General features: G+C 36.9%; 1 protein-coding gene and 1 long non-coding RNA gene across 6 annotated transcripts in view; both read right to left on the bottom strand.

Annotated features, from left to right (window-relative positions):
• LOC139132763 (uncharacterized) overlaps positions 1 to 25,692 on the bottom strand; it is a 50,680-nt gene extending 24,988 nt beyond the window's left edge. For all 5 annotated transcript variants that reach the window (XR_011552409.1, XR_011552410.1, XR_011552411.1 and 2 more), the window contains exons 1-3: positions 24,804 to 25,692; positions 22,920 to 23,109; positions 19,159 to 19,689 (exon numbers count right to left, since the gene is read on the bottom strand). Coding sequence is in view for 2 of the 5 variants with exons in the window: in XM_070699027.1 (XP_070555128.1) it covers positions 19,159 to 19,262 (104 nt within the window). In the remaining 3 variants the exon portion in view is untranslated. The remainder of the gene's footprint in view (positions 1 to 19,158; positions 19,690 to 22,919; positions 23,110 to 24,803) is intronic.
• LOC139132756 (uncharacterized) lies at positions 1,573 to 10,389 on the bottom strand. The gene is made up of 4 exons (XR_011552402.1): positions 6,576 to 10,389; positions 5,296 to 5,378; positions 3,786 to 3,870; positions 1,573 to 2,801 (listed from the first exon to the last, which is right to left on the bottom strand). It is a non-coding gene; the product is annotated as an uncharacterized lncRNA (long non-coding RNA).
• Positions 25,693 to 26,701: the final 1,009 nt, after the last annotated feature.

The raw sequence follows: 26,701 nt of genomic DNA, 5'->3' as shown, positions 1-26,701 counted from the left end.
AGGTCACATGACATATTTTGTATACCGCCATTGGCCAGCTACGTTCATTATTGACACAAGGCGACGTGAATGAATATATTACTCACCAAGGTCACTCATCATTTACGCGCAAGTAACCGTAAGGGAAACACCTGCTCGTCTTCATCTCTGCTGAATATTTCATTGCCTTCTTCATTCTATTGTAAAAATCTCTTTCATTACTGTATTCTGAAAGGTTTGATGTTTTTTGCACAAATTTTATCTGCGTAACGTAGTTTCCTGTTTGTTCCTGAGCGCTGTAGTAGTGCCACCGGGTGCCAAACTAGTCCAGTTGGTGAGTGATGACTGGTACTGATTAAATACCTTCATGCCGAGTCGGAGTATTTTCATCGTCTTTTTCAATTAATAATCAAGTAGGTTATCACGTTCAACAGTGTGTGTTGAAAAGTCGGTGAAATATTGTATATTTTACAGTCTGTAGACAATTAGTCAGTAGGTGAACGCTTTGTATGATTACTTAGCTCTGAGTTTATGACGCGTGGCCACACCACACGCTGTGATATAATTTGATACAGTTCATTGTAAGCAAACGTGCACTGGCGATCACAAAGTTCTTCTTTCAACGAAAATTATATTGTATCACTTATTCTTGTAAGTCTGTGAGCGAAACGCGCAAAAAGACAACACAGTTGCTTTCCAGGCATTGATAATTCATGTTGATAATTAAACAATATGCTGTCAAAAAATGTTTCAACATTTGATTGGGCATGTGGCTATCTGAAATGCTACCTATATGAATTCAGTTCATCATTGTTGCTGTCATGCAAAGGTAAGAACACTCCCCACAGTGGTAAACACAGTACAGGTAATTGTACAGCCATCAATCCAAAGTCAAGCAATGCACATGCTCCGAGACATCAATCGAAAGACAAGGATAGAAATTGTGATGGCAATTTTAGTAGCAGAGGGAATAATGATGGAAATAGCCCTGAAGGTGAGACTCCACCAAAAAAGTCCAGGTTAAGTGAACCATCTGGGCCATGTTTTGTCTTTGTCGCATTGGGCAAAAAATCCATAGATGCATCATTTCATGATGGACCTTTTCGACTGGTTTCTCATGATAAAGTTGAATATTTTAGAGATAAGTTGCAATATGGAGAACAAAAATTTAATGTTATTTGTGGATCAGAGTTGTGCCGAAACTGTTTCTTAGGATGCTATAAGGGCGGAAAGCCGTACTGGAAAAGAAAACGGGAGCATGTTGAGAGAGGTTCACCAAAAGATGATAGAATTTGCTGTGCATGTGAGAAAAAGCATGAGAGATTTGCATCAGACAATTGGTTAGATAAAAACAGTTCAAATTGTACAATTTATTTTACAAAAAAAATTAAAAATCTTTGCAATGTTTGTTGGAAAGAGTTTATGTACTTTGATGAAACTGCAACATGTTCTGTTTGTTAAAGAGAATGCATGGGAAATTGGTCATTTGCTGAAGATGCAGCAGACGATATGCAACAATTCTTTTTTGCTGGTGATGAAGGACAGGTAAAGTCTACTACAAAGTCCTCCATAAGTTGCATGATACAGATATTGCAGACACAGATACATGTAATTCAAATGTATACACTGAATCATGTGAAATAGTAGCAAAGCATGCACTTAATGTGATCAGTGAACATCAATACATATTTCAAAGTGAACTAATGAGACTGTATGAAAAATTGCTGATAGAACGTCTTGGTATTCCTTTTGTGAAGAAAAGACAAAAGACTGTTTTCTATAAGTATTGCACAAAGATGATAACTGAACACAATCTAATGACCTGCTTTAAAAGTTCAAAATTAGGAAACATGATATTTGATCCCAAATCAATCTCGTTGGCTGTTGCAAGCCATATCTATACACTTAAGGAAGAGATGTAAACTCAAGTCAATGTTACAGGATACCCAGACAAATGCAATAAATATTGAAAAAATACAGCAACTCATCAAAAACCAATGCAAAAAATTTCCATCAACAGCAAACTTTGACTTTCACACAATGTTTTCAAATTCTGAAAGTGCATTAGATAAATGTAACAATTTCTCCTTGTTGGAGCAATATTTAGAGCCTGAGCTACTTCAATTTATAGGGCAAATTTGTAATATTGAAGACAAACTGCAAAGTAGCGAGTGTGCTACACATGAAACAGATAGTGAAAGGGCTAAAATCCACTCTCTCAAGCTTAAACTACAAATGGTTGTTGCATTACTCTGTAACATATCTGATAAGCGAACCATTTTCCTTCAAACCCTTCTTGGATTATCTGCCTATGCAAATGGCTTGCGATATCGCGGTTTCCAGGTGTTAAACATGTTTGGAGTGGTATGTAGCATATCCCAAATTCGAGCTCATGGCTCATTTTGGTCAAGAACAAGGAAAGCAATACAAGAATTGCTACCAACAAAGTTTTGGCGTGTTACTTTTGACAATCTAAACTTTAAAATGAAATTTGCTTAGACACTGAAATCAAGCGGGCACCCCTTGCCAGAATGTTAAATTTGTTGACATCACAAGTGAGCCACAGGTCAAATATACCGGTACATACTCCAAGCACTTTGAATGAATCATTCAACAGTCCACATGGTTCACAAATTCAACTTTATCCCCAGTCAGGGTCAGCTAATCTTCTAACATCAGGTCAAACCATGGATGACCAGACTGGAAATGATTCCACACTGATTGAAAGAGCTTCTCCCCCAATCGATGAAATTGCATCACCTAATGGTCAACATGGCATTGTATGTACCAATACTGTTTCAGTAGTAGAAAGCCACTTTATTCTACAAGAAAATGAAAAAGACACAATTGCATATGAAAAGCTGAAAGCTGAACTGCTGAAAACTACACAGCTTAGAAAAGGTACCTGTGGTAATAAGACATTATTAGATGATCTTTTACCAAACTTGCCACATTGGAGTCCATCAGCAGGGGACAACATTGTATATGCAACTGTCAGAGAAGCTGATGCAAACATAAAAGATATAAAATCTTATTTGTTTGATCTTAAGGCAGACTTAAATGTTGGTAATGGTGGGCCAACACAAGTTGTACTAGGAGGAGACCAACAGACATATGCAGCAGTCAAAAATTTACAAAAACAAGATTCTGAGCTATATAATTGGTGCCTACCAGTTCCTGGTGACTGGCATATGCTTAAAACAGCAAGTGAGGTTCTGAAAAATCTTTTGTGGGATGGGGGCTTAAAAGAACTGACAAAACTATGTGGGCACCAAAACCCAGACAGTGTTTACCAATGGCAGGACATTCACAATCTGTTAAGTTCTTTGCATGAATCTTTGCTCTCAGAAGCTGAAGATTTATGGCAGAAAGCTGACACTACAATGACATTTTGGGACTGGGTTGATTACAACAGCACTGAAAGAAATTCAGATGAATTGTCAAGGTTTTGGTATGGCTGCTTGTTCTTTCTGAATGGGTATATAGCAATGTATATTGCAATCCGTACTGGAAACTGGTTTCTACGCATATCATCAATGAAAATCTTAGCTCTGCTGTTTTCTGCATATGCAAGAGACAGATATGAAGAACTTGTTGCAAATACACTGTATGACATTAACTTTTTTCCAGCTGATGTATTAAAATGTTTTGAAAATGGTGAGTGGACAATGAATATAACAGGCAAGCCATACCATAACCTTGCCCTCGATGAAGGACATGAGTGTGTGGTAAATCGCAGATTAAAACAAATTACAAAACGTCCTTCCCATTTCCAAACTGTTACCCTGGCAGATTTCATGGCTTACCTGGAAAAAGTCCTGAGATTATTTGAAGGTCACATTTTCAAATATACCTGCAAAGTGTCCCAGTACACTAAAAAGTCTTCAAATCCTGAAAGAGTAAAGCGTATGAGAGCCGAAATGAAAGCTGTGAGTCTCCTTTCAACTGAATCGGTCAGACATTTACTCAACCCATTCAGACGCAGGGCACCCCAACTACCAGGCAACACCATAACAGACCTCCTTCAGATAAAACATGTGGGAAAGGAGAGATTTCTAAAATATGTCAGGCAATATGTGTTGAACACTGAAGCAAAGCAGAAACGAAAGCGAAGTAGACTAAATACATTCACACCAAGGAAACAACACAAAAGATCACAGGTGTCTACACTTGCCCAATTTAGGACAATTCTTAGATGTACATATGCAACAATGAGTGAGAGTGGGATATGAATTAGTCAGAGTGTCCCCTTTCCCCTTGCTCTGTCAAACACATCAGGGGAAATGCGGAAAAGGGTAAAGGCAAAGTTCAAGGAAGCTCTCATTCAACTGAACTTCATGGATGTCTTCCAGACAGATTGTACATTCTGGAATGAGCCAAATAACACTGAAGTAATTATTGATGTTCTACGCTTCATACATGAGGGGCCCCCAACAAATTGTAAAACTTATCGCTCCTATGGTAACTATTTTTACAATAGAGTGGTCATTGAGCATGGTTTTAAACGGGGGGCAATTGGTGTGACATTAGTGATTGATAAGGATGAAAATCTCCCCCCTCCAAGGCAAATACGGTAGTGCACACAGAAAGAGGACACTCTATAAAGGTACCAACAACAAATTACTCAAATGTTGACATAATAAATGAAAATGATGAATTAAACAGGGACCAGTTCATGCAAGATCTCCATGACCCTTTGCAGAAAGCAGCCATTGTTAAGTTTTTATCTTACTTCATAATGAAAAGGGCTGAGAAAGAGCTGCTTTCCCAACCACCTCAGGTTGTTATTATAGATTCTCCAGCAGTATGCAGTTAATAACACTGTGCTACTGTTGAAAGACAGTATTGTCGGTGGAGATGTGTATTTGAATCGCCGAAACAAACAAGGTGAGGCGGATTCTGCCATATGGTATCATGCAGCACAATCGCCATGTAAAAACATATTACTCATAATAGCTACAGATACAGATGTATGGATGTTTGGCCTTGCTCTCTATGAAGCTGGTTGGTACCAAGGCAAAAATGTGATGGTTGAGTTGTCTAAAGACTCATCCTATGTTGATATTAACATAGGTGCACAAACAATAAAAAACAAATTTCCATCTCCATCTATTAGAAACCCTGCCTGTAACTTGTTGGCACTCTATGTCATTAATGGCTGTGATTACACAAGCCAGTTTTATGGCACGAGTTACAAGTTATTTCTATCAACATACTTAGAAAACATTGAATTCATTGGGGATCTAATTGAGCTTTCATCAGATGTTATCAGTGTTGGAAGGGCTAAGGGGAAATCACTTGTAAATCTGAACTTACCTCCTGCAGTGAAGCTCATCTGTGCTGTCTATCTGACAAAGTACAACATCTTCAAGACATCACCATCAGATCTGTTTTCTGGTCTGCAATATCAAAACAAAGATGACAAAATAAAGAATGGTCTAGCAATAATTGGCAAAGATGATGCATTTTGCACAACAGATATTCTATCCTTTGTTGACATTGTTAGAGATGTGACATATCACGCAAATATGACAAAGGCTGAAAGAGAGCAATTTTTACTCCCATCATATTCTGCTCTTATGTATCACTTAAAGAGATGCTTGTACGTTTTACACTTAGCCATTGATTCTACACAAATAGAGAATAGTGAGATAAACAAATATCAAAATTATGGCTGGAGAGATGTCAACGGACAAATAATGATAATGTGGGATGACAATTTACCTGAAAAACCAGTGACTAAAAAATTAAAACCATTAAAGTGTTCATGCAAGACTGGGTGTAATGGTAAATCAAATCTGGTTGTAAAATTGTTTTTGGTCATGTAAACCATGTTTGGCATGCTCATGCAAGGATTGTAAAAACCCACACAATAATGGTGGTTCATGTGAAAAATGTGCAAGCAGTCAACAATATCAAGCAAATGTTGCAGGAATGCAAATCCAGAGGGAAGAAAACCATGATCAGGAATCTGATTCAGAATCTGTGGACACAATGTCAAGTGATGAATGCTTAGGTTCGTATAGTGACAGTGACAGTGATTCTGATGGTCTGCTTATCATACCTCATAAACAGTTATTGACTGAAGCAGACTTCGAGTATGGTGAGAACACTGAGGAAGAGCTTGGGCAGGTGGGGATGGAAGAAATCGACTACGATGCCTTGGATAGTATTTAACAATGTCAATTTTCTCGGACGTGGTGGTGGTGTAATATGCAATTGGTTTCTAATTTCTACCTACGAGGGATTGTTTTACATTTGCTAAATTACAATACATGTTGTAGTTGTCTGGTTTTACTATTTGAAAAAAATAATGTTGGGAACTACGTGAAATAGGAACTGAAAGCTGAAGTTGACATTTTCAATTTACGAGGTTGTAATGATGTTTTGTTCTGATTCTTGAATTTTCATGCTCAACCATGTAGGCGATATGTTTCTCGTCCGAATTCAACAATTCTTTTCAATTTGTGTTAGCATACACTGGAATAGCAACCAAACCCTGACTGCAGTATTGGATGTAATATACTAGTTCGCATTCAGTTGCTAATTCAAGCAACATGTACTATTTATCCAGTTGTGAGAGAAATTTGACTTACCTTGTCCTAGGATGTCTTTATATTATTACTCGGCAACTGTTGGAAGCCCTCAATACATCGGAAAATATCCGTCAACTCTGCTTGGCGAAGAACACGATCCACCTTTTGTTGACATTTCAGACAAAATGGCCGCGCTGGCATGGCGGAAACCATTTTTATTGTGGGGCCGAAGCGAATGCTAATGTGAATACGGTTGGCTTGTAATTGCACAGATATTTCTAATATTTGCGATTGAATTACTTAGTAGGAATTTCAGATAAATAAGCAGCTGAGAAAGCGAGAAATAATATAGTTTAGAAGCATTTAATAACTTTTTTTGGATCACAAGTAACTGGCAATATCCCCCTTCCATAATGAGAAGTACCATGCATGATGTCATTGCTTTAGATCCAATCAAATTGCTGGTACCGGACACACCCCCAAATGAGGGGTTCTGTGGCAGACTGGGAGGTGAAAACTTAAAAGTCCTCCAACACGGCCAAATTTGATGGCATTGTGAAACAAATCGACGTGCATCTGTATGGGGTAGGGTACCCTACTTGTGCAAAGTTTGAAAGAAATTGACCTGGGCATGTCTGAGATATCTGCGTGAACGGACGGACGGACGCACGCATGCATGTACGGACATGACCAAACCTATAAGTCCCCCCGGACGGTGTCCGTGGGGACTAATAACCTGAAAATGACTCGTATATCCTGACAATAACTCAAATACCTGACAACAGCTCATATAACCTGACAATAGCTCAAATACCTGACAACAGCTCAGCTAACGTGACAATAACTCAAATAACTGACAACAGCTCAGATAGCGTGACAATAACTCAAATACCTGACAACAGCTCAGCTAACGTGACAATAACTCAAATAACTGACAACAGCTCAGATAATGTGACAATAACTCAAATAACTGACAACAGCTAAGATAACGTGACAATAACTCAAATAACTGGCAACAGCTCAGATAACGTGACAATAACTCAAATACCTGACAACAGCTCAGATAACGTGACAATAACTCAAATAACTGACAACAGCTCAGATAACGTGACAATAACTCAAATAACTGACAACAGCTCAGATAACGTGACAATAACTCAAATAACTGACAACAGCTCAGATAACGTGACAATAACTCAAATAACTGACAACAGCTAAGATAACGTGACAATAACTCAAATAACTGACAACAGCTCACATAGCATGACAATAACTCAAATACGCTGAAATCACCATTCTGCATCACTTCTACATTATGATAAATGCATACTATATCTCCAAATCCACACTACAGATTATGATTTTGCTGGATGTTTCGGTGAAAATTTGGTGAAGATGCATTTCTTATATCTGCAGAAACATGGACTCTACAAGTGCGGATTCTCAGTTCTTGAATTTTTATTTTGTCATTACAGTCACTTCTGGTTTTTCAAGCAAACCCGTGCTAAGAAACTCAAATTTTGCACTGACAGTCAATACTAATTGCCTTGACCCCCATCTCACTAGCAGAGTTGAACAAATGCCTAAAACTTTACTTCTGTATATAAATTTCACTGTAAATCTCTCACATCATGATCAGTCTGGAAGAAGTACCTACAGGTCATCATTTAAAGGGGAAGTTACAGGACCGTGGGTGCACAATAGGGGATTACTCATGACACAGATAGATGTGCGTCCCTGACAGTGAAGATAATAACAACTCTTGCAAGTGCCATAGTGCCATAGCAGCAGTGTTTTGTGGCTACCATATTTGCCCACTGTGAACAGTCACAAAATCTAAGGCTTGGCAGTGAAATGAAAAGACCTGACTACCATAAAACATATTTCTAGCTTGTGTTCAAAACTCGCATCAATGCAATTGTTTTCATCAAATATGCTCTGCAATGCTATCCTTAGTAACAGTGTACTTCAGTGAGAGATTATGAGATGATGGAAATGAACTGTGAGATATTCAGGTTGGCAAATATTTAGAGTGTATTAAAGGTAATTAATAATCCCTTCCACAGTTCCATAATGAGATCATTATACTGTCAATACAAAGGTAATCATGAACCTATCCCAAGGTAACCTACCAACTACATAAATGATCTGACTGGCAACCCCGTAAATTAAGCCTCAGTGTTTCCTTTAGTTGAGTCACAATGCTGTCACTCCGATATGACAAGAACATCAAAGACCAGGTGTATCTGAACTAAGTACTGGGCCAAAATGGAGCCAACAGAGCCAACAAACCCAAACGGGGCCACAAATACCTTAAATGGTTGACTCTGATACCTGACCGGGGCCAAACGGGACCAAAAGTCCTCCAAATCGACTGTATCGATGATGTCTTTCCAGTCTTTTCCCTGATTGACTACTGAACCTGAATCGGAATCAATTTTGTGAAACCAGATATGGAGAAGAGCGCCCCCACCGTTAGGAGTACAGGCCTTTCGGCAGTCCCTCTATTAAATGGACTTTGATCATGGAGGGATGCCTCAAGTGCAAATGAATAATGCGTGGCTGTACTATTATGTAATCAGCCCATTGTAAATGCAGGAAACTATTTACATAACAAAGCAAAGGCACAGGTCAGCTCACTTGACCTTGGATCTAACAAAGAGAGTCTTTGTCTGTGTACAGTCATGACATGTACAAACGGCAAAAGGAATATGGTATGTTCCTGGCATGTGTGTGTAAATAGAAGTAGCTTTTGAGAAAGGGTATATGAGAATGTGTAAAATTCTACAGACTATTTTCGTAAGGGAATAATTATAATTATAAACATTACTCAAACATTACTTGTTCAGTTTTACAGTCCTAAAAGTCAGGCAGAATCATCTTGTCGGGTGTCCTATAGGGCACAAATATGAGCCTATAGGACTAGTACGAACCCATAAGACATGACACATAAATCCTACAGCACAGGCGTTGTCCTATAGGACTCCTGCAGGGATCCTTGGGTCCTACAGGGATCCTGTAGGACTTTTTTGTAAGGGGACTGTGATCAGAGAAAGTGTGTTTGTTTAAGCAAATGAAGAAGATGCACTGATGCAGATGGATTTTACAATCAGCCATTCCAGGTCGATCGAGCGTGCGTCACTACGCATGGTATCTTGATAACTTCAATCTCAAGTGAGTGAGTGTATACACAATATTTAATAGCTTCTATGGACCTTCTGATATTCATGGTCAAGTGCATTTGCAAAAATTTTGATGCACCGTTCATTGAAGTACGCAATGGTTGGCAACTGATGCAACTGTACTGTTGATCACACACACACACAATACCATGCAACCTGGTACACCATAATTAGTGATACCATCTACAATACCAAAGAAAAAGGTGTCGTCTTATTATACATGTATTGTAATGCATAGAATTGATGTAGACAATATTTGGTCTCTCTAAGGTGGCACAGTCAGGTAACATGTAATAATGGGCATTCTTTAGAGCTTCCACTGTTAACCCTTTGAACCCGGCTCGGACATAAATGTCCAATGATGTCATAGAGTACCAGGGGCTCAGGGTGCAAATTTAAGGGTTAACAACGCTGCCACACCTACATGATAATGGCATGTCAGAAACTGCCAACCAGTTAAACAAGCATTGCAGTATCATAGACCAATGGGGAAACTTCCAAGCGCAAACCAATATATACCACCATGGAGCCTGAGACATCAGATATGTGTCATGTGTTTTAAAGCTATTCTAACCGACTTTCAAAGCATCAAACCAGGGACTTGCATAGAAGCCATTACTTGACTTACACAGACTAAGAATTCCATAAATATACAATATGACAATGGAAAGAAACAAAAACCTTTCAAACCAATTTTCCAAACATTTTTATCATACAAAATTGTCATATTTACATCCACACATGTAAGCGTGTGTGATTAATAACCTGACCTTGCTGGATTAGGCCGCAAAGTTAGCTGTCTATACATGTAACACTTTTTGTGAACAAGTCATTGACACATAGTCCCCACTTAGGAGTATTAGTCTTGATGGGGCAGGGAAATGTGGTCATTAAGAAGTATCACTGGAGTGTACATGTTGAGATCTATGGGCACATAGGTCTATGTCGTTGTTCCCAATTTGAAACACATGAGGCATGTCTAAGTTATGGTTCTAAATCGGAAAAAAAGATCAGACCTCTAGCTGTATTGGCCAGCCAACAAATACATATGCGCATAATAAATGACGTACAAGATGTGACATCTTAAGGTCAAATATCCTATCAAAATTGGAGGGTATAGAACTTGTGGTTACTGAGTTATGCATATATATGTATAATCAAGGTCAAAGGTCATCGAGGTCACGTGGCATTTTGAAAAAAAAATTGTATTGCTAATTAATCCGTATATGCCAAAAATCAGACCTCTAGCTCTATTCACCTGCCCAGAATTAGATGTGTGCATAATTAATGAGGTAAAGCGTGTGTTGTCATAAGGTCTCCCATCCTACTAAATATATAAAGGACATAGCACTTGTGGTTACTTATTTATTGACATAAATGTATATTTTAGGTAAAAGGTCATCGAGGTCCATGACATTTTGTCAAAAAACTTCTATCCTATAGTTATCCCTATATACCAAAAATCAGACCTCCAGCTCTATTGGCTTGCTCAGAATTAGATATGTGCATAATCAATGAGGTACAGTATGTGGCATCATAAGGTCTCCCATCATACCAAATATGAAGGGTGTACCTCTTGTGGTTACTGAGTTATGGACTAATATGTATATTTCAGGTCAAAGGTCATAGAGGTCACGTGACATTTTGTCAAAAAAATTGTATTGCTAAGTTATCCCTATATACCAAAAATCAGACCTCTAGCTCTATTGGCTCGCTCAAAATTAGATATGTGCATAATTAATAAGGTACAATATGTGGCGTCATAAGGTGTCCCATCACACCATATGTGAAGGGTGTAGCACTTGTGGTTACTGAGTTATGGACAAATATGTATATTTCAGGTCAAAGGTCACCAAGGTCACGTGACATTTTGTCAAAAAATTTGTATTGCTAAGTTATCCCTATATACCAAAAATCAGACCTCTAGCTCTATTGGCTCGCTCAAAATGAGATATGCGCATAATCGATGAGGTACAGTATGTGGCGTCATAAGGTCTCCCAGCATACCAAATATGAAGGGTGTAGCACTTGTGGTTACTATACTGTGGCGTCATAAGGTCTCCCAGCATACCAAATATGAAGGGTGTAGCACTTGTGGTTACTGAGTTATGGACAAATATGTATATTCGAGGTCAAAGGTCATTGAGGTCACATGACATTTTGTCAAAAAAATTGTATTGCTAAGTTATCCCTATATACCAAAAATCAGACCTCTAGCTCTATTGGCTCGCTCAAAATTAGATATGTGCATAATTAATAAGGTACAATATGTGGCGTCATAAGGTGTCCCATCACACCATATGTGAAGGGTGTAGCACTTGTGGTTACTGAGTAATGGACAAATATGTATATTTCAGGTCAAAGGTCACCAAGGTCATGTGACATTTTGTCAAAAAATTTGTATTGCTAAGTTATCCCTATATACCAAAAATCAGACCTCTAGCTCTATTGGCTCGCTCAAAATGAGATATGCGCATAATCAATGAGGTACAGTATGTGGCGTCATAAGGTCTCCCAGCATACCAAATATGAAGGGTGTACCACTTGTGGTTACTATACTGTGGCGTCATAAGGTCTCCCAGCATACCAAATATGAAGGGTGTACCACTTGTGGTTACTGAGTTATGGACAAATATGTATATTCGAGGTCAAAGGTCATTGAGGTCACATGACATTTTGTCAAAAAAATTGTATTGCTAAGTTATCCCTATATACCAAAAATCAGACCTCTAGCTCTATTGGCTCGCTCAAAATTAGATATGTGCATAATTAATGAGGTACAATATGTGGCGTCATAAGGTGTCCCATCATACCATACATGAAGGGTGTAGCACTTGTGGTTACTGAGTAATGGACAAACATGTATATTTCAGGTCAAAGGTCACCAAGGTCACGTGACATTTTGTCCAAAAAATTATATTGCTAAGATATCCCTATATACCAAAAATCCGACCTTTAGCTCTATTGGCTCGCTCAAAATTAGATATGTGCATAATTAATGAGGTACAATATGTGGCATCATAAGGTGTCCCATCATACCATATATATATATATATATATATATATATATATATATATATATATATATATATATATATATATATATATATATATATATATATATATATAATATATATATATATATATATATATATTGGCTCGCTCAAAATTAGATATGTGCATAATTAATAGGTACAATATGTGGCATCATAAGGTGTCCCATCATACCATATATATATATATATATATATATATATATATATATATATATATATATATATATATATATATATATATATATACATAGGACAGGTTATTTCAGTAACAATATGGATGCCCAGCACAAATACACAGATGAAGAAATTATTAAAATGCTTAATTTCTTAATCGACAACATATTTGTTAAGTTTGGCAGTATGACATTTCAACAATCTATCGGCATACCAATGGGTACAAATTGTGCACCCCTTCTTGCTGACTTATTTCTGTATTCATATGAAGCAGAGTTCCTACAGTCTCTCTACAAAGCAGGGTCTAAAAAACTTGCAAGGTGTTTTAACAACACGCACAGATATATCGATGATCTGATTAGTCTAGACAATCCAGACATATCAAATTACTTACATCATATTTACCCTGATGAGTTGGATATCAAAGAAACAACAGAGGGTGGGAACTCTGCTTCATATCTTGATCTGTTCCTACAAGTGGGTACTAATGGGCTACACACTGAGCTGTATGACAAAAGGGATGATTTCGATTTTGAAATCATAAATTATCCCACTAGTAATATTCCATCTGCACCTGCTTATGGTGTGTATGTGTCTCAACTTCTCAGATATTGTAGGGCTTGTGATTCCTACACTGATTTTCAACTGAGACACGGCTCATTGGCATCAAAATTACTGAGACAAGGATACACAACAAAAAGACTCGTTAGGACTTTCAAAAAGTTCTACGGTTGATATGACGACATTGTGGCCAAATATGACACCTCGGTCACTCAAATGATTAATGACAGCATTCCTGGCTTTGACTTATTACAGTGATTCATATCCTGCATCTTTTCATACAATATTTAGACAATTTTGGGACCAATCCTGACGGGTGTAGCATGCTAGCAGGGTACGCTTACCCATTTCGGACACCTGGTACCACCACAAATTATCAGTGGTTCAGGATGGTCCTACTTAAATTTGTAAATCACAATTGTCCCATGGACCTGGTAATATATTACCTTGAATGGAAATGATTATTGGACCAGTTTAATGTCATATATCATATATATGAAGGGTGTAGCACTTGTGGTTACTGAGTTATGGACAAATATGTATATTTGAGGTCAAAGGTCACCGAGGTCACGTGACATCAAAATATCTGAGATATCTGCGTGAACTGATGGACGAACGGACGGACATGACCCTATCTACAAGCCCCCTGGACTTCATCTGTGGGGACTAAAAACTGTGTCACTGCATCCTTTTTGCAATATGAATACGATGAGAAACTAAATTTTTATTTTTCATGGCCTTATACATGGTAGTCTATGGAGGTGTAAACTAAAAAGTCCTCTAACACAGCCAAATTTGATCGCATTGTGAAACAAATCGACGTGCATCTGTATGGGGTAGGGTACTATCCTTGCGCAAAGTTTGAAAGAAATTGACCTGGGCATGTCTGAGATATCAGCGTGAACGGACGGACGCAAGGATGGACGCACGGATGGACGCACGGACATGACCAAACCTATAAGTCCCCCCGGACAGTGTCCGTGGGGACTAATAAACTTATGTTATCCTGCACTTTGTACCCGACTGTAGGGTAAATGAAAGGCTGGTTGTTTACAAGATCTGTATACCACAACTTCTTTTAGATTCACTCATGGCTACAATATGCTAAAGTGAGGTGCCCTGCCAAGACAATCTAACAAATGTTTATTGAAATTTTCACAAAGTTTACACTTTTGTTGCTCATTTGCATTTTTAGTAACACTGACTTCATTTGAACAAATACTAGTTTACGGTTGAGCATGTATCTACCACAAATCAAAGGTAAAAAGTCAATCAATTCTCAAATTTTTGCAATTGCACCAGGGACTTCAAGGATATCACATTTGGAATTTTTAAAATAAAACAGGCAAAACTTGGCCCATATTACTAGATCTGTACCCCAAAACTTCTTTTAAACACAAAATATAGATATTTCCATGCTAATTTTATTTTGTAAAACAGTGTGTCAGCTGCACTGATTAAATAGTAACAATAACAAACTTCTGTCTGCCAATTCACTTGTATTAAATCCAAATTTCATCAATATTTTGATACATGGTAATCAGATGATCCTGACGAACTTAAAATCCAAGTTTGATGCCTGGATCTAACGTTTGATTCCTGAACATAGCACTTTTTGACCAAAAATTGGAAAAATATTCAGAAATACATACATACCAATTCCCTGCTTTTCAACCAAAATATCGCACATTGTCCTCCCAACATATGCACCAAATAACAAAGTAATAACTCTCTTATCAATAGAACTATTGCAGATAACAAAAATCCATTCAAAGCTTGCCACATTTCATACGAAAATTATTCAGTTGTGAGCTCCACAAACTTGGTCTACAGAAAGACTGACAGATGGATGGACATACAGACAGACTGACATACACAGACTGGAAGAGTGATGACATTGGCCCCCAAGTATGCCTTGGCCCACGAAGAGTGATGAAGATGTTAAAAAAAAGGTAGATGGAATGATAAAATAGTTATATATACAGGCACCCAGGGTGAATATATTACATCGTCCTCTATGTACTTAATATTTAAGACAATCAACCAACAAGGCAGTTTTGACAAATATGTTATCTTTCACAGGCATAAAGCAAACTTTCCTTGATTTTTATCAACAAGAAATGATCTTTCATGAACAATAGATGACATTGACTAAAATACATACTTTAGCATGCATCCAAAGTTTACATTTTGCCCATACACCAAATACATGGAGAGATTTTAATATACAATCATTAACTCAGAAAGCCTTCAGGGAAAAGTAAACATTGCTTTCTTCCAGTACAACTGGTACATCCACTTTCGGTACAACTTACACAAGGGTGATAACATCGAACTCAAGAATTTTAACTGTGGTAAACTTGACCATTCTTTTCAAATCCTGACCTAAGTTGGCAACTTCAACTGAGATATACAGCACTGTTAATTGAGCGAACAAAGACATTAGGGTTGGACGATTTGATATCTTGGTGAGGGGGGGGGGGGGGGTCCTGGAAGATTGATGAAGTAGCAATATTTTATTTTTTACCTGATCCATTGCATATTGTTTTCCACTCTCCCACCTTTTCTTTTTGTCAAGCTTTCCCTGGATGATTTTTTTAAAAATTGACATTAGCTGGGAATTTTTTTCTGAAAATCTTCCATACAACTCCCCCCTCATACAAAATGGTCCATTCCTTTGTATTGATCATGTTTACATTTAATCACAGTCCCTCCACACACATTATTCAACAGCCAGATGGCAGGAAATGTAACTATTCATGACTTTGATACTCTCTGTTGGAGACCAAACCTCCTAAAATTACTTTCAGCTTTGCTTTCAAATGATTTTTTACTGCATTTCAATACCAAATGCAATTTATCATATCAAATGCTTACTAAATCACCACATTATCACCCTGTTGATATAAAATTGTCAAAAATAGGAAAATCTTTCCACAGTTTTTATTAAATTTGTTCACATCAACACAATCTTAATAAGTTATGGTACAACCACTCAATGGAACCTTCATGCCAAATTTCAAACCAGCATTGGAAATGGTTCTTGTAAAGATATTTTGTACAAAGAACAACAAAGAAAAATTTTAAAAAATATTAAAATTGTTCATCTCATTCTGACATGGCAATATACATATGAGCACATTTGAAGGGATTTACAAACCAAATTTTAAATCAATACAGCTGACTGTTGAAAGACGCCACTGACAAAACAACTTCAATTAACCACGAAAGAGGCTAAAGAGTACAGAAGAATGCAGTCAGGAGGTAGGAAAGCAAAAAATTCAGCAAAAACTGATACGTCAATGAACGAACAGGCCACACCTGGTTCACTCAAACACATAACTGATTTTGAAGGCTTCAGTGTTGCACCAGAAGATAAGCGTATAGCCGATGATGACTGTGAATTCCGTAAATTTATGTACACAGCGGTCACAAAGATACAAAGTGATATGAAAGAAAATAACAAAAATCACAGTGTAAACTTTGAAAAGACTTGAAGTCGTTGAATCAATGCATAATCACAGCAAATATCACAGCTATCATACCAGTAGTTTTTGAAGAACAAACTATTTGACCAAAAATGACAAAATTTGCCCCAAAAATACAAAGTTGCAGATGTCATCAGTTAGAATACACCAGATTTTGATTAAGTTTATGAACCTGTATACCAAATATCAAAGCTATCAGAAGAGTAGTTTTTGAGGAAAAAATGTTTGACCAAAATTTGGGAAAATTGTCCAAAAATTATACATATGAAAATTTCACTGCAATTTGTACAAACTTGACTTAGGTCATCCTGAGGAACATAATAGATACCAACTTTCAAAGCAATCGAATGTGTGGTTTCAGAGAAAAAAATTTTTTACTAAAAACTGAAAAGATCACCCGAAAAATACAAAAAGAAAATTTCACCCCGATTTCTGGACACCTTAGTATACCGAAAGAAACCTGTATACCAAGTTTCAACTTAATCTGACATATAGTTACAGAGTTTTATCAATTTGCTGGATTTTTCCTTTTTTTGCCTCATTTGCAAATTTTTGACACTAACATGTTCATTTGAACAAATTCACCTGGGTGCACCTGTACATCAAATACTAAGGTGGTAGGTGCTGCGGTTTTGGAGTTTTTTTAATCTGGATGGACTGACAGACATACATACATACACAGTGTTGAATCTAGGATCAGAGAGTTGGACGGCATTTTGGCCCATGAACTTCAATTTTGGGGGCCTTTTTGAAAATTTGTGGGACATTTTTTTCATTCATTAATATTCATAAGATTAAATGATATTCATTTTGTTTAACCGTAAGTAAGCATTGTATTCATGTAGGCCTTTTCTGGTTTTCTGAGACCTCCCAAGGACACACAAGTCACAAAGTAAATGACCTTTGCAATTGCTGTGTTCTCTGTAGCGATGTTTGGAAGTTTGATTTGCTGTTCCCCCACCTTTTCGACTGGAACTTTTTGGACTATGGCTTGCTCATAAGTGCAGTTTGAAATTGCGCTCATACCTAGCTGGCCATTCTGACTTGATTGAATGACAACAGGAAACCATGCACACATGACTGGACAGTGGACTGTTAAGCTGCAGAGCTGCCGTAGTTTACAAAGAAAAGTTTTATTCCAAACAAATTTTCTTCATATCATTGATAGCCTTGATTTCCTTTGGATAATAAATGGACAGATTTATGAAAGACATTACTTTAGCTTGTCCATGAGAGTGAATTGATTTTGGCAGACGCTCGATAGGCCCAGCCAAGTACACATGCTTACTCATAAACAGCTGGACCACGGTGATCACAACAGTGTTTTGTAATATCCCGATACAAAATTGCAATATCATTATTAACATGTATATTGACTATAAAGTTGCAAATGTTTCTTTAGGTGTTGAAACATGTTAGCACAATGTGACAAATTAACTTTCCAAATGGTGATGTTCTTGTATTACAGAACAACCTTGGACTTTCTGGTCGCCCATTGCACTGGTGTGCAATATGCTATCGCATCATTTTTGATGCACTGGGTAATTCCGCAATGCCATGCTCTAGATTCAACACTGCATACATACTTATACATACATACAAACAGACATGCATATGAGATGCTAATGAACTGAATCACCTTATACCAAATGTGTGGTAATAAATGATACGTCAAGCTTAGTCAGAGTTGAATGGTGCCATCTAAATGCTTCTGAATCAATTAATCCTAGACACTGCAATGGTCAAAGGTGATTGATGTCCCAGGATCTGTGTTTTGTGGCTGTTTTACACTTGTGTAGTTAACTTTTTGTCCTGCTTGGCCCTGGTCATGTATCAGAGTCAACCATTTAAGGTATTTGTGGCCCTGTTTGGGTTTGTTGGCTCAGTTTTGGCTCAAACCTTTGTTTGGATACACTCCCAAAGAACAAGCAAAGGTGGAACAACATCTTGACTACATTTGATTTAATCAGATTGGGTGCAGGCAACTAAAAACCTCTGAGCACAGCGCTGTTTGGATGACTGTTACCAGAAGGAAATTAATCAAACCACAACTCTAAGCTTGCATGGCAATTTTACCTCAGCACTTGTTCAGTGCTAATTCACAAATCAGTTACACTAAGTAGTCTGAAATGAATTCATTTAACATTTACATAATTTCTTTTGGCCAAAACAATAGACTTACCTGTAGTGACCATCAGAGTCTGTACAGGTGCACATGTTGTGGTACAGTTCCTGTTCATCACCATACCAGCATCCATAATGAGGATGAAGACTGTAGTACATCATAGTGGCCCAAGAGTGTTTCACTAGTCATTTTTGATTCAATTTGGTTTATGGTATCAGAAATCTTTTCAGGTTCCTTATCATCCCCTTCACAATCTCTAGATGCATAGTACATGTCAAAGGTGTAAAGTGTTTCACTCTCTTACAATCCTGCATGTAAAATAAGATTTCCTGGCATCATGCTTTGTATAAATGTCATGTCCGGCTCTTAGCATCACAAGGCAGTAATGGGGAATGACTATACTCATCCGAGACTATGGCTGTTGCAAGGTCACAGTGTTCAGTGTATAGATGAGAAAATGAGTAAGTGTTCCAAGTACTGTACGTGATCGATGTCTTAGTTGACATGTTGTTTGTTCTTTAAATTCAAGATCTCTCTGTCTTTGATGTTTTAACTGCAGGTAGTATTTCATTGGGATCAGACAGTCACCTGTGAAAATAAAAAGAAGAGAAGGCATACAATCTGACCTTTCACTTTTGAATGTCAACATGCATGCATTTCTCCACAATGACCCTCCTTGCCTTTAAGTACCACTTTTCATGTTTTTTGACATCAAAGTCGGCCATTTTGTATGTCAGGGTTACAGAGTGAGCTGACAAAACAGATGCAACTAGTCATTTTCAATGACATAGTCTTGCCAAATACATATTCTGTCGAGGTACTTCAGTGAAAGTGTACAAATCTTATTGTGAGTTCATTTTCAAAATCTACAAGTGGCAAATAGGTACAAGAATGCGTCTCGGGATTGATGTAGCAGCAATTTCTGCTTCACTAACAAATTTGCCTTACATCCTTTTATTTATATCAGATGTTGAACTGGCTTTGATCTTATAATATAACATCCTGATATTTCCATTGCCAGTGATTAAATACAACATGGTGTTGGAAAAGCAATTGCCCTCTCCAACTGTATCTTTTGTCAATAGAAGTCTCTGGGAAAAATGAGCTTTGCAAGGCCTTGAAATATACAGAATTCAGGGGTAGAGTAATCAGAAATGATGATGTTTTTGCAGTTTGTTATGTGATATCAGTTGAGGTGTATGTCAATCATCATTAGTTGCTTAAGTACAAGTTTTTGTCATAACCCCTTCTGTTGCGGGTGAAAATTCACCAGTTTTTGTATAGCTTTCTAATGTTATCTACCTAATGCTTAGTTTACGATGATTTATGCACAATTATTGAACACCACTTAAACTCTCATTCACTTAAAAAATCTACTTATTTACTTATGATTTTGATGAACTGGCATGCAATGATCATATTGATACTGACAGACAACCATAGCCAAAAGACAGCAAAACCCTTAGATGATTTCTAAACTTTAAAACTGACACAATATTGCACATCCCTGTTTCAAATCAAACTGATCATACAATCCCTGGATGTATACAGAAGTGACATTTTGGTGATATTTCTGCATGAATTATATCTTGAAATATAAAGTAAACTTGAAACAAAGACGTTATGTATGCTGCTGATCAACAACATAGTGTAAACTGTGAACCAGTATGTATTGGATGGCCATAAAAGCAATTAACTCAACATTCTGATATCAAACACTCTGCATCTCATGAAAACAACAATATAGCAGAGTAAATATTAATTCAGTCACCAATATCAACTCTTTACTGAATGAAGGATAATTGCTTCAAATAACTGTAATTTCAGTTTTACAGTACGCAACCCAACATCATGAACGTGAATGAAAATAAACATTGGCAGATGTGAATTTGGAGTTGGACTATACTATTTAGGTAATGGGGGATGGAGGTTCACAAAATTTTCCATTTTCCGTATATGATGCTGTCATTGTTTATCAACATGAAGCATGACTTAATGTAAGTGTAACTGCTGTACAAAGATATCATCAGATAGCTGTACTCATAAAACTAATACCATAACCTAAGTATGATCAATGGTAAGCAGGGTTCTGGTCAAATTTGGTGCATTCTTGTGTTGATATACAACCCCATTACATGAATTCATTAAATATACCAATGTGTTTAAAATCTGTAAGTCAAGCTCACCAAAATGTTAGAATAGTAAACCAACAAAACAATGTACCTCCTAGTACCTGGTTACATCAAGTTTTGTTATTCTTGAGATATAGTCTAGTAAAAAATAGTGACAATGTCACTGTTTGCTCCCATATAGTTATCAAAACAAGCCAACAATTGTATGAAACATGGACATACATACAGACTGACATACACAGACTGGCACAGAATGATGACATTGGCCCCCAAGTATGCCTTGGCCCATGGAGTGTGATGAAGATATAACAAACAGCTGAATGTAATGATGAAATAGTTAAATATAGGCCTATACCGGTAGACACTCAGGGTGAATATGTTACATCAATTTGATTAGTTTCTTTAAATTTCCTTTTCTACTTCTGTGATAATTTTTAAGACAATCAATTGCAAGTCAGTTTATGTATTGACAAATATGTTATCTTTTATAAGCACACGGCCAACTTTTCTTGATTTTTATTGTCAACCTTGTGGAAGATTGGCCTTATTAGCTGAACAAGTTCTCAACAGTAAATAAAGTTTAACTGCATAATAACTTGATTTAGCTTGATTTGTTATGACATTAAAAAATTGCATTATAATCACGCCTATCCCCAGAAACGTCTTCATACGCTCATGACAATTTATTTATCATAGAGTATCAAGTTTCTCTTACACTGAGACACCCAAGAAATTGTTGCAAAGTGTGTTCACATATATATGTATCATACAAGTGATAGCTGGAACAAAACAACTTAATCTGCCACACTGTCACAATAAATGTCTAAATTACATCTCACGAAAATGTATTTTGATTGGAAATATAAAATTCCTGGCTGTATGTTATAAAGATATTATCTCTCAGTATTTTGTAATGAGTGTTATGTCATCAAAGAAGACAGTTTTCCCTAACATAGTGGCAGCATCCCTCTGAGCCAGTAGTTGAGGGTCAGTCAAGATACGAAGTAAAGAACATGGTGTGACGGAAAGTAATGCATCACGGCTAGTGTACATATTTTTTCTTTATTATCCAGACAACTATTAACAAGAGACACAGTTTACCTTTATATCTACAAGAAACTTGTAGATATGTTGTTGGATGACTATGCATCAGTATTATTAATTTTAATATATAAGACAGCAGACAGGGAATGTAATTTGTAAAATAGGTATTTGTATTTACTTTGTGTAATTTACTTGTAGAATGATGTCATAAGTTTGGATTTCTCTCCAGCTCACATTCCTGTGTGACAAATTACAGTTTCCAAGTCGGTATAGGGCTGGCTAAGTGTAAGAGGTTGCTACCATCAGTTTATCTAATTTGGTGATTTCTAACTCAAATTCAAACTCACAATGTACTGCCTCAAGTCACATATTGAACACGTTAGAGTCAATACCACTTTGCTAAATCCCAACCCTGAAAATGAGAGTAATCAACAACTGAGCTAAGTTTTTACAATTTCTGACTGCAAGCTGTCCACACTGTAGAGTTCATGAAGCACTCACGCACAAATATTTAGTATCAAACTTCAGACATAAACTCCATGTATATTGAGATATAGTACTGGACCAGAGCTTGACAACTGATGGTAACACAGTCATGTTTATTTGTACTAAAAGTAAGACAAACAGTATAAAAACACTTGCCTGTGCTTCCCTAGCAACAGTTCAAAGAGAAGGAAACAATGCATCAAGGGCTGGTAGGTCTTTCTGCATATTACTCCGTCCAGTTGCTATTTACACCCACTATGGTTAGTTGCATTGTCAAGACTTTCACCAGTAGTTGAATGATGATCCAGAAATGCTCTTGCTTGTTGTCACGTCTCATCTAAATTACCTGCATGAAAATTGAGTACACAGCAACAAATAAAATACCTATTCCTTTTCTGTACCATACATATTCTGAAATTTGATTTTAAATTGTGTTTATCATGATCTTTTGCACAATAGCCATTTTGCTAACACAAACCAATACATTTAAATTCAGAAATATTTTTCATATAACAGTATAAGAAAAGTGACATATTAAGCAACGTAAGTAAATTAATTAGTTACCTTTGTTTTTTGTTTGTACAGTGCTGCCATACACTTGATCAGTTATGAAGATATGAGCAACGCTTCAGTTCAAATGGTGCATTTGTTCTTGAGAAGAAGATTTTTGAACATTATTTGCTGGTTATCATAGCTTTCTCGCAAAAACCGAAATAACTGCCAAACCATGTGATAGATCCATATGCCTTTTGCAAACTTGATAGCACTTACACAAGTGATGACATGAGTAAAATTGCAGTTCAAAAGGTGTTTTGGTTCTGGATCTTAAGATTTTTGTAGATTAAATTGGATTTTATGAAAAATCCAATATGGCGGCCATGTGACTCATTTTTTAGCCTTTCGCAAAAAATGATAGTACCGGTACTCACTGTAGTGAGGACATGAGCAACGAAATTTCAGTTCAAATGGTGTGTAGGTTCAAGAGCTTAAGATTTAAATTTGAATTTACAAAAAAATCCAATATGGCGGCCAAACCACTTGACCCATCCAAAAGCCTTTCGCAAACTTGATAGTACTCACTTATATAATGACATGTTTAAAATTTCAATTCAAAAGGTCTGTCGGTTCTGGAGTTCAAGATTTGCAAAGATGAAGTTGGTATTTTTTGAAAATCAAATATGGTAGCCAAGTTCACGTGACTGCTAAAAATTTTATTTGCAAATTGTCAAAAAGAGAGGGCATTCTTGCTACATACCAAATTTCAAATTGACAAAACCCCCAGGTTACCAGGGATAGCCACTTTTAGGTTTTCATAAATCCAATATTACCACCGGGTAAGGTGACTAATAAAAAATTCAGGGGTTAGGTGCACCACTTCTTGTTGGCCCTGATTACTGTACCAAGTTTGAGAAGTGAACATGCAGTGGTTTTTCAGATATTGGCTGGCACAGAATTGACAGAAGAAGAAGAAAGAAGAGAGAAGAAGCAGCAAAACCACAATAAAACAAACAGGGGCCCAGTTAATAAGCTTGGGCCCTAATGACCCAATGAAAAATAATAGGGGCCCAGCTGATATGCTTGGACCCTAAATACCCCAATGAAACCTATAAGGGCCCAATCAGAGGTTAAAGTACAAGTTTAGGACAAGAGAACAAAATTTACCAAGATTTACCAATATTCTAGATTCAAAATGGCCACCATCCCTGTGTTAACTCAATGGAGAAAATAAAATTTTCAATTTTCAAAAAAACTAAGATAGTGCAGTTTTCTTATGCCAGAGTTTTAAAATGATCCCCCATAAGTGGTAGATCAGAAAAGAATTGTAAAAGCTTGAGAGTCAGAATATCTTTCCCCAAAGCACATTCTTGTCCTTAAATTGTTTTTATTATGATATTTTGCATAATTGCCATTTTGTAAACACAATCCAATATATATTTTTAGACAGAAATATGTTAATATAACAGTAAGAAATGCAGTCTGTCAAAACAATGTAAGTATATTTAATACTTAGCTTGGCTCTTTTGTAGAAGAATGCCGTACCTTTGAAGACCATGGATGAGTCAGTCTGCCTGTTGCTTGTTAGATTGTTGCTATCCTAGTCTCCCACCTAGAAAAATGCAAAAAATGGATTTTGTCACTGTCAATTTGCAATAAAAGTGTTTTGGGTTGAACTTTGGTTACACTGGAAGAGGTGTTGAAAACAAAGTAAATTGTGATCGTCAGCAGAGCCCTGATTGCAATCATTTAAAAAAATCAAGTCTGTGCAAGTTGTAATATTGTGTGCATGATATTAGGTTAAACATGGGGCCCGGGGGCACCGACGTCCTTTGTATCTCCTTGCTGTTTATTATTTGCCATAAATGTGAAATTTGGCAAAAAGTCAAATTGTTTGGACATAAATGAAAGTTATTTGAACTGGTTGGTTACTGCTCAAGCATAAGTTCAAGTGTGGATTCTAAGTATCAACAACCCTGATATGAAAGTGAATTAAGAATTAGAGATGCGACTCAATAGGATCAACAATATCTAAAACAGGAAACGGTGAACTTATATAATACAGAAGAGGAGAAAATTTAGTCAATGGCTAATCTAAACCAAATTACTTAAACTGGACTGTTGGCATTGATTACACATGTATTTATTGTCCATCATATAGAAAATAAATTTGGGCCATTGACTAAAAAACATTTGCTTGTTACACTCACCACACTTGTACTTAGTATTTGGAGTGTAAACCTATCTACAATACAATGATAAAAAGTTTGGACTCTGTAGGTCAACAGTGCATCTTTAATGTGTGAGACTAAACAAGCTTACCCCTTAAGTATGTATAAGCCAAAGACAATATTTAATTTTGAATTATGTAGTGCAGGGAAGGACATACAATATGGTGAAAAGCAAATTAAATATAAAAACTGAATATACAATTATATGTGTGAGACTAAATAAGCTTACCCTCAAGTATGTATAGGCCAAAGACAATATTTAATTTGAATTATGTAGTGCAGGGAAGGACATACAATATGGTGAAAAGCAAATTAAATATAAAAACTGAATATACAATTATATGGAAATGTTGTTTTACAGTCATGAGTATCTGGTGTGTGCCGAGAGACAAATATTAAAATGGACAGTATCATCCTGACCACAGTTTGTCTGACTGGTTGTTTCCTTCTGATTTTCTGACACGGTGATAAGTACAAAATATTATGCTATTCACGATAGTTATACAACATAGCTTGCATTTTGTTCACAGTAGAACTGAGTTTTACATGTAAGATAACTTTCTCGTAAACTGTAAATTCTGGCTTCTGGCAGCTCAAACGTCGCAATACTACATTTTTTGATATGATATGGAATGACTTCCACACATATGCAATATGCAGTGACAGTCGATATTAAGAGTCTACTACATTCAAGCATAGTGATGTTGACAACTACATGCATGCCAGTGCACGATTTCAAAGTAGCAAGGATGAAATTCTAATGGTCTTTTAGTGGAAATATAGGTATTAAACGACAGTGAAACAAACAACATTAGTTATCGTGACCTTGCTGAAGTGCAATCTCGGATCATGTATGATCTGATGATCATGCCAAATTTATACCATGTCGGATTATGCTGTGATTCTGAAGTGCGCGTACTTCCTTAGTAAATCGGTCAACATCCCTGCGTACGATGCTGTGTGTTCCGCTACAGCTAATCGCCCCGCTCATCCTACGTACGGGTCTTTGCAGGGCTGTGGTGAGCGGGGCGATTAGCTGTAGCGGAACACACAGCATCGTAGGAAGGGCTAGGTCAACATAAGCATGCACACACTCAGACTGTCTTTAGCGATCGGAGTCAACAATGATGTCAAAATCAATGCACAACTGTCGAAATTACCCAAAATAAGCAACAGAAAACTAAAAGTTATCGCTATGTCGAAAGGACAGTA

Source organism: Ptychodera flava, chromosome 5 (assembly GCF_041260155.1).
Source record: "Ptychodera flava strain L36383 chromosome 5, AS_Pfla_20210202, whole genome shotgun sequence".
Classification (NCBI taxonomy): Eukaryota; Metazoa; Hemichordata; class Enteropneusta; family Ptychoderidae; genus Ptychodera; species Ptychodera flava.
This window is presented reverse-complemented; position numbering and strand designations above follow the sequence as displayed.